This window comes from Magnolia sinica, chromosome 2, assembly GCF_029962835.1.
Source record: "Magnolia sinica isolate HGM2019 chromosome 2, MsV1, whole genome shotgun sequence".
Taxonomy (NCBI): Eukaryota; Viridiplantae; Streptophyta; class Magnoliopsida; order Magnoliales; family Magnoliaceae; genus Magnolia; species Magnolia sinica.
The window spans coordinates 34,848,244-34,858,207 of NC_080574.1; the positions used below are offsets into that span (position 1 = coordinate 34,848,244).

Consider the following 9,964-nt stretch of genomic DNA (forward strand, 5'->3'; position numbering starts at 1 on the left):
TACCTTAATTGGCCATTACGCAGGCTATTAGGGGTTTGCACGTCGGTCTTCCGCCTTTAACACACCTGCGTTAGTTGTGCACTCTAATGGAGAGAATTGTGCATGTAATATGTATAGATTTAGGGACCGAGCACGTCCTTATAAATGGGCTATATGAAGATCCAACCCATCGTAGGACTCTTCTTAGCCCACATTTCCTCAATCCCATTACTATGAGAGAAGCCTACTGTCAATGTAACTCCTTAGAGAGTTGCCTATTGTACTTCATGTCCATAACTGACTGTGTACACCCATCAACTACATGGGTTCTACCTTGATGGTCATGCAATTGATCCATACTGATCATTGTATTGCCAAATGGAACTATGTCATTCATGGCCCATAATTCCAACCAACATGTGAACTAGCGATTCAAATGATATCACATTGTAGCAAGACTTTGATAAGAGATAAAAGGAAGGTTTCTTCGGCTACTCTAATGGGAGATCAAAATTTGTAAAGACATGAGTAGCCCAAAAGGAATAAGACCAATGGGCTACATTAGGATACATGTGTCATATATCTAAAACACATGGTAAAGCCAACTAATCATCACAAAGGCGTCATGACCGAAGTTGGGTTTCGACTGAAGTATGGTCAGACTTAGCGATAAGTTTGGCTGATTCACCATGGCATGCTCCGTGGTTCTCATGACCAAAGACATCTGAGGAGAGAAGTAGCAATTGCCTTAAGTTGGGTTAATATCACAACGTGTTATTCACATTTGTGTGGAGAAACAAATAGCTATCACCACGTGACAGCTCAAGAGAAACTCTCGTCCACATAATTTAATTAAGACGTGTGTGCAACTAATGACCAACTTATGATGAATGACCAACGCACATTGTGTCATTTGATAAGCCACGGCTATCTATGGGTTCAGATAATTATCTTCACTTCAACAAAATGGAGAAGTGGCTAAGAAGATCTTTCCTTGCAATTGTTCTTAAGGTTTTATAAGTAGTAGGAAGATCGAATAGCTATAAGTCATCACCAACCCAACACATATTAAATTAAATTTATAGTGCAATGCTGCCTATCAATTTTATCTTTTATGTTATTTTAAAATAGGATAATATGTCTGCTATGTTAGACTGGTCTTAAATTAGGAAGTAGTGTAATATCGTCCATTTATGCTATGCTATTAGGTGGGATTGACTAAAAATAAGAGTAGTGTAATTTTCTTCTATATATAGAGAGTATTGGATTGTAAGGAAGAATTTTATTTTTGCTTTTAGCAGGGTAATTCTCTTCGTCTATGCACGAATCGTTAATCTAAAAAAATTTAGATCTAGGTCTCACCATCTATGTGGCAGGTGATGGATCGCCGATGGATATCTTTATAAGCTTTATTTTCATTTCAATCAACACGGTTGAGTTTCTTTTACTAACGTGTTATATGTGTCGGATTATTTCTGCTATTATCATTTTGTCTGAAAGAATTAAAATAAAAAAACTAATTAGAACCAAACACAAATTACAAGGAAATAGCATTCGCCTTGAGAAAAGCCCCCGCAAATACATTACGAGGAAATAGCATTCGCCTTGAGAAAAGCCCGCGCAAATCCGTTCCCGGTCTTCTTGACCCAATGCAAACCATTGGAAAAGGAATCCTTTCGCGGTCAAAGCAGTCGAAGCGGTCAAAGCAGTCGAAGAAAGCAGGTGACTCGGAGGAGTACCCCAAATGGTAGTTTGCAGGACCTCCATTGTGCGTGCAATCCATACGTCCAAAGCATGAAGTTGGTGGGCCCAGGCATGGACGGTCACCAATCATACAATCCGACTCAGGGCTGAAGGAGTCGATAATCCTAGTCGCCCATTCTTTTAACCGCGATTGCAGGTGGTAGCGTGGAGTTGTAAATATAATTCCTTTCTTTCTACGACCTTTTTGTTTTCCATGGAAGTCATGCGTCTCGTGGATGGCTTTATTCGCGAAAGGAGGGGCATTCGTTGCAATATTGAAAAGACCGAATTATAGAAAAACGGAGTCCTCCTTCCTCGTTTTCGCTATATTCAAAGAGACCAAATAATAGAAAAACGGAGTCCTTCCTTGTTTTCGCCGAGTGGGAAACGTACAATTCACGGACCGAAAGTATGTAAACTACCGTTTAGGTTCGGGCTTTGCGAGGGCAGCAGTTCGCACTCGTGTGAAGATGAATATTTAATGGCTCGTACTTAAATCCGAGATTCAAAGGCCAAGATCATGAATCAAGCATGTTTATAAGGGGGGGTCTTTCAAAACAGATAGACGGAGTGGATTTGTCATGGACATATCTGTTAGCTCCACACAGCCCTGGGTACAGGTATATATCTGTAGCCAGGGTCACAGGCAATCCGCTTCCGTTTGTCGAGTTTATAAGGCTATAACGTCTATACGGTCGTATTGAGAACATTAACAGTTCACGCAGAATTAACATTCAAGATTTTCATTTTGAATCTCGTACGGACATGATAAGTTGGCAATTGTGCGGCCGTTTGTTGTTCAGTGGTCACTGTCGGGTCGTATTGAGAACATAAACCGTTCATGCATCAATCAACATGAGGGGTTTGGCAGCAAAGAATTTGGACGGTTAGGAATTAACATTCAAGATTTTCATTTGAATCTCGTACGGACATGATAAGTTGGCAATTGTGCTGTCGTTGGTTGTTCAGTACTGGTCACCGTCGAATTAAAGTTGAACAGTTATTATGTTTATACTAAAGAAAATCATGTGGCCAATAAACTAGAATAGTAGATTCCGCAAGAATTTTGAAAAAAATGGGCCCTTAAACGTGAGTCTCGCCTTCCAGAATGTGTGAACGTCTCCTTTCCGAAGAACGCGAGTAGCTGCGACCCCGCCTGCATAAAAAAATAAAAAATAAATAAAATCAATAAAAAATAAATCTGCTCTGGAAATCCATTTGGGGCCCACCGAGATGTCTGTGAGAAATCCAACCCGTCCATCAGTTTATCCGGCTTGTGTTAGGACAAGTTCCCAAAAAATGAGCGAGACCTATAATTCAAGTGGAACACACTAAGGTCCTAATGCAAGGACGCGGATTAGATACTGACAGGTTGAGTAGGGAGACTTGAAGTGACGTCACCAACTTCTGTGGGCCCCACCATGATGTATGTTTTGTATCCACACCGATCCATCCATTTGGAGAGATCATATCAGGGCATAATCGAAAGAATAAGTAAGATCCAAAGCTTCAGTGGACCCACCACAAAAAACAGTAGGGAGAGTAACGCCCACCATTAAAAAGTTCTAACGGCCACAAAAGTTTTCGATCAAGCTGATATTTTTGTTTTCCCTTCTTTCGCGTCTGCTTTAACACATAAATAGGTTGGATCTCAAATAAACATCACGGTGGACCTTCGGAAGATTTCAACGGTGAATTGGTTCACGTCACTCTCTCCACTGTTTTCTGCGGTGGGATCCACTACAGGCTTGGATCTGCCTCATTCTTTGTATCATCCCCTAAAAATGATCTCTCAAAATGTATGGACGGTGTGGATACAAAACATACATCATAGTGGGCCCACATAACTTGGTGACGTCACTTCAGTTGCGAGCCTAGCTACTCAGCCTGTCATTAGCTAATCCGCGTCACCCTAATGCACGGAATCGTAATAGATTTGTGAACGTTCTGTGCAAGTGGGCCCCTGTTCCTTCTGATCCGGACTATTGATTTGATGGATCCCACTACGAATGGAGGACGGTCAAAAAGTCTTCCTTGACTGGATGAATCTATCCATCCCGGACGATAGTGGTTTTGGACCGTTCCTGTAGCTTTTGTAAAGAGGCTACTTGACCTGGGATTTAGACTTGGAATAAAACAGTAAGGGGGAGATTCTATATTATGGGGTTATATATATATATATATATATATATATATATATATTATAGGGTTATTTATTTAAGATCTATGATTGAGATCTCGTAACTATAGACCCCACGTGAACAAACTGATGCATTTGGTCACAGATCCGAAGGGTAGGGATTTTTCGGACGCGGATTTCCTGCGAAAGGCTTTTTCACAGGAAGCTCTGCCCAAGGATATTGGGTGGACCCACAGAGATGTTTCTGAGAAATCCACCCCTTCCATCCATTTTGAGAGTTAATTTTAGGACACGCGACCAAAAATGAGGTGGACTCAAAATTAAAGTGGGTCACACGAGAGGGAAAATTGGGGAAAAAATTACTACCATTGAAACATTCCTGGGCTACACCTTGATGTTTATATGCCATCCAAACCCTTTATAAGGTCATTACCAATGAGATGAAGTGAAAATACTAAAAACATTTCCTGACTCAAAAAAATTTGGCCATAAGAATGTTTCAACAATTCACACTGAATCTCCATTGTTTCCTCTCATGTGACCCACTTAAGTTTTTATACATGTAATTTTTTGTTGCATGTCCTAAAATGAGCTCTTAAAACAGATGAACGGGATAGATTTCTTCCAAACATCTTGATGGCCCCCACCCAACATCCTTGCGTAGGCACTTCATGCAAAAGCCCTTTGGAAGAAATCCGTGCACGGATTTTGAGAAATTTACAACTATACGAGCCATTTATAGCCCATTTACATTTTTAAACCCACTTTTTTTTACCTCACGAGAATAATCCCATATGCACGACGACTTGCCAAAGGTCAAAAATGCCCCTGCTTTTTTAGAAATGTGATTTCTGAAAGCTGGGATTTCCTATGGCTACGGATTATAACTGTAGCCATAACCATTGCCCCTACTTTTTCGATATGTCCTTTAATATGTATCGAAGGTCTTTCGATATGATCGAAAAAGGTCCAAAACTGTCCAACAAGTTTGCCTCAAAATTTTTGCAATTTTCGATACATATCGAAGAGTATTTGATATGTAATGAAGGTATTTTCTCTACAATTACAGATTATAACCGTAGCCATAACTGTGGTTTGTGGCTATTTATGCAATTTATTTTTTATTTTTTTTAATTTTTATTTTTATTTTTTTTACATGGAGAACTTTATTCTACCTACAATTTTCTCTAATACATATTTATATAAATATGTATATATAAGCATATAAAAATAAATAAATAATTCTCTCTTTTTTTTCATTTCTTTCTTTATTCATTTAACAAGAATATCTTCTAAACCAAAATTAGTTACTTGACATACCCTATATGATTTTAAGGTAGGAGAAGCTACTTTAGCCAACCAACCTAGTTGTTTTCCAAGATTCCATCAGGTCGATGGTCGAAAATCCATTTTATTCACTTTGCGGTCAATTTCATTCATTTCATTTACTTTGCGATCAATTCCATGCATTTCACGGTCAATCCCGGCGATTCCCCTTCACTTCACAGTCAAGTCCATGCATTTCACGGTCAATTCCCTTCACTTCATGATCAATACCGTGCATTTCACGGTCAATTTCATGCATTTCACAGTCAATTCTCTTTACTTCACGGTCAATTCAATGCATTTCACGATCAATTCCCTTCATTTCATGATCAATTCCACACATTTCACGGTCAATTCCGATGATTCCCCTTCACTTCACAGTCAACTCCATGCATTTCACAGTCAATTCAATGCATTTCATGGTCAATTCCCCTTACTTCACGGTCATTTCAACGCATTTCACGATTAATTTGCTTCACTTCACGGTCAATTCGCTTCACTTCACAGTCATTCCATGCATTTCATGGTCAATTCCCTTTACTTCACGGTCAATTCCATGCATTTCACGATCAATTCCCTTCATTTCACGGTCAATTTCATGCATTTCATAGTCAATTCCGGTGATTCCCCCTCACTTCACGGTCAATTCCATGCATTTCACGGTCATTTCCCTTTACTTCACGGTCAATTCGATGCATTTCACTGTCAAGTCCCTTTACTTCATGGTCATTTCAATGTATTTCACAGTCAATTCGCTTCACTTCACGAGCAATGCCCTTTACTTCATGGTCAATTCAATGCATTTCACGGTCAATTCCCTTTACTTCACGGTCATTTCAATGCATTTCACAATCAATTCCCTTTACTTCACGGTCAATTCGCTTCACTTCACGGTCAATTCCATGCATTTCATAGGGTCGATCGAGTCTAGATGGGGTCGACCCCGTTCGGCTGAAAGCTGTTTGGGCTCCACTTCTTCTTTATACCGAGACCCATTGAAAGCAATTGGCGTGAAGATCAATGCAAAGGCTGTATGTGAGATAATTTCAAAGGGTGTAATGTTAAATTCTTGGAATCGTCATATATTAAGAATCTATAGTTTCCTCAACAAGTTTGGGTGGAAACCAAAATCAGAAGATAAATCTATAATATGGCCCAAAGAGCTTTGAGGGAGAACGGGGTCTACCCCATCTGGAATGTATTGAATTGACCGTGAAGTAAAGGGAATTGACCGTGAAATGAAGGGAATTGACCGTGAAATGCATGGAATTGACCATGAAGTGAAGGGAATTAACCGTGAAATGCATGGAATGACCGTGAAGTGAAGTGAATTGACCGTGAAATGCATGGAAATGACCGTGAAGTGAAGCTAATTGACCATTAAATGCATGGAAATGACCATGAAGTGAAGCAAATTGACCGTGAAATGCATTGAAATGACCGTGAAGCAAAGGGAATTGACTACAAAATGCATTAAATTGACCGTGAAGTAAAGGGAATTGACCGTGAAATGCATGGAATTGACCGTGAAGTGAAGGGGAATTGCCGGAATTGACCGTGAAATGCATGGAAATGACCCTGAAGTGAAGGGAATTGACCGTGAAATGCATTGAATTGACCGTGAGGTAAAGGGAAATGACCGTGAAATGCATGGAATTGACCATGAAGGGGAATCACCGAAATTGACCGTGAAATGAATGGAATTGGCCGTGAAATGAAGGGAATTGACCGTGAAATGCATTTGAATTGACCATGAAGTAAAGGGAATTAACCGTGAAATGCATGGAATTGACCGTGAAGTGAAGGGGAATCGCTGGAATTGACCGTGAAATGAAAGGAATTGACCATGAAATGCATGGAATTGACCGTGAAGTGAAGGGAATTGACTGTGAAATGCATGGAATTAACCATGAAGTGAAGGGGAATCACCGAGATTGACCATGAAATGCATGGAATTGATCGCGAAGTAAATGAAATGAATGAAATTGACCATGAATTGATTGAAATTGATCGCGAAGTGAATGAAATGGATTTTTGACCATTGACCTGATGGAATCTTGGAAAATAACCAGGTTGGTTGGCTAAAGTAGCTTCTCCTACCCCAAAATCGTATAGGGTACCTCAAGTAACTAATTTTGGTTTAGAAGATATTCATGTTAAATGAATAAAGAAAGAAATGAAAAAAAAGAGACAAAAAAAAAATGTATATGCTTATACATACATATTTATATAAATATGTATTAGAGAAAATTGTAGGTAGAATAAAGTTCTCCATGTAATAAAATAATAATAATAATAAATAAATAAAGCACAAAATCTACGGACTACCATTATCGCTACGGTTATAATTCGCAGCCATAGGGAAATACCTTCGATACATATCGAATACTCTTTGATATGTATCGAAATTTGCAGGATTTTTGAGGTAAACTCGCTGGACAGTTCTGGACCTTTTTCGATCAGATCGAAAAACCTTTGATACATATAGAAGGAAATATTGAAAAAGCAGGGCTACAATTATGACTATATCCGTAGCCATACGAAAACCTAGTTCCAGGATTAACATTTCTGAAAAAGTAGGGGCATTTTTGACCTTTGGCATGACATCCGTATGTACGAGGATTATTCTCACGAGGTAGAAGTGGGCTTAAAAATGTAAATGGGGCATAAATGGGTCGTACGGTTGTAAATTTCTCCCGGATTTTTCCATTTGGAAGAATTTCGGTGCATCCACGGTGGTGTCCTTCATATCAAATCAATGGTTGGATCCACATCATTTCAAATCACATGGCATATGCGCATGATTTCCGGTCCATTCATTCAATAGATCTATAGCAAATTGATCATCACCCAAAAAGTCATAAATCAATGTCTCACATTCAGTGAGAGAAACTCCATTAATTAGACTGTTCGGGAAGCCAATTTTTGTTAGTGGCCAATAGACGGCAGAGCTAACGGTACTAATAGTTCAGATCATCACAAACTCTCCCATGTTAGAATATCCTAGCCACCGTTTTCAGTTGAATGTGACAACTTCTAATTTTCCTTTCCAAGCATTCACTCATTGAGTCAAGTCAAAGGTTTGGATTGTCTTATCTAACAGAATTTCCACGGGAAATATATGCTGGGCGACAAGATGCCAGTGGTCTGGAATTCTATACGATGAGCCAACGAAAAACGATGAGTCTGCAAATCAAGACGGAACTTTAAAATCTCATGCACGGTGCAACGTGTATTGTGACAGATAGGAACCACATGTTACAGTGAGGTGAACGCACATACATAGGGACGAGTCACCGTTGAAAAACAACGAGCAACCTTTATTACATCCCCACCAATTGTGATGTGCCATTTGGGGACTTCACTCTTTCTACCAGGAGGGCAATAGATGAACAGTACACCTCCAGTGCTCCTCTTAACTATTAGGACAGCAGCAAAGTTTGATCACCCCCAAATTTTACAGAGCTAATAGCTATGAATTATTATCAATGGTTTAGATCGGTTAAGGGATAGACATGATAAACATGTATGATTTATTGCTACCCCATTCTATTTTTATCTAAGGCTTGTTTGGATTCGTGTATTAAACTGTATTATATGATATTAAAGGGCTTGATTTAACATTTACCGTGTTTGGTTTGGAGTTGAGATGCGTGGAAAACCATGCGCACGAATACATTGTAATTTCAAAAAATCGCAGCGATAGTAGAAGATTGTCAAACGACTCTATTACCATCCTTACAGACTATTCAATGCAATGTATTCGTGTGAAAAACCATCCAACCACCTTCATAACAACACAAAAAGAAAAAAAGAAGAAAAAAAAAACAAATTGAGATTCCCAACCATCCATTGATGGCTGTAGGTACTGCTTCACTACTCGAACCAATACCTTCATTCTTCCCAAACTCAAAGCCTCTCTCTCCGAAATGGAATCCTCTCTTACAGAGTCTGCCAATACTGTCCTTAACCTCCTCCACGCCTATCGTCAGATTCTCCAAACCCAACCTTCCTCCTATTAAATGCTCCAACTCCTCGAAGAAGATCGAATCCCTGTCGAGAGAGCAACACAATCCCTTCCAAACGATTCTCGATGCCGTTTTCAAGACCCTGAAATCGCTGCAGAAGCTGGCGATCGCAGCCGTCCTTTTGGGGGTCCTCCTGGCCTACGACTCGCATTCGGCGATCGCGACTATCGGCGGGAGGATGGGCGGGGGGGGCATTCTCGTCGTCATCGCCATCTTCGTCCTTGTCAAGGAGCTACTCGGTCCCACCATCGAGCTGGCCTGGGTTCTCTTACTCGGTGTCGTACTATGCCCCGATGCCGTTCGAGGGTGGTGGGGGTGTTACATGGGGCCCGCCGTCGGTGTTGGGGTGGGTACCGGGTCAGGCTTCTTTATGCTGATGATGGGTTTTGTTGCAGCCATTTTGGTGTTGGGGTTCCTTTCTGATCAACGATTTAAATAAATGAACCAAATGATGCCCTTGTTTTCTCTCACTATCTATCGTTGAAATTGTATGGCACAAAGGTGGCCCAAATCATGGTCCGTCAGCTCCTAAAAAATAGATTGTACAATACGCAAGCCTAATACGTCATATCCAAACATTGATCTGTACAAGAATTTGTGTACTTTCCCGAACAATACCTCCTATTCAAACATTGATCAATGGCATGTTGATTTGGATTATTCTGAAAACCATCCAACGTATACATGAATAGTACTCGGATACAATACAATACACCCTAATACACGAATCCAAACAGGCCCAAATTTT

General features: G+C 40.0%; 1 protein-coding gene across 1 annotated transcript; it reads left to right on the top strand.

The window, feature by feature from the left end:
* The first annotated feature begins 9,043 nt into the window (after positions 1-9,043).
* On the top strand, positions 9,044-9,655 carry LOC131224900 (uncharacterized). The gene has a single exon (XM_058220345.1). The coding sequence runs from the start codon at positions 9,044-9,046 to the stop codon at positions 9,653-9,655; it is 612 nt and encodes a 203-aa protein (XP_058076328.1).
* Positions 9,656-9,964: the final 309 nt, after the last annotated feature.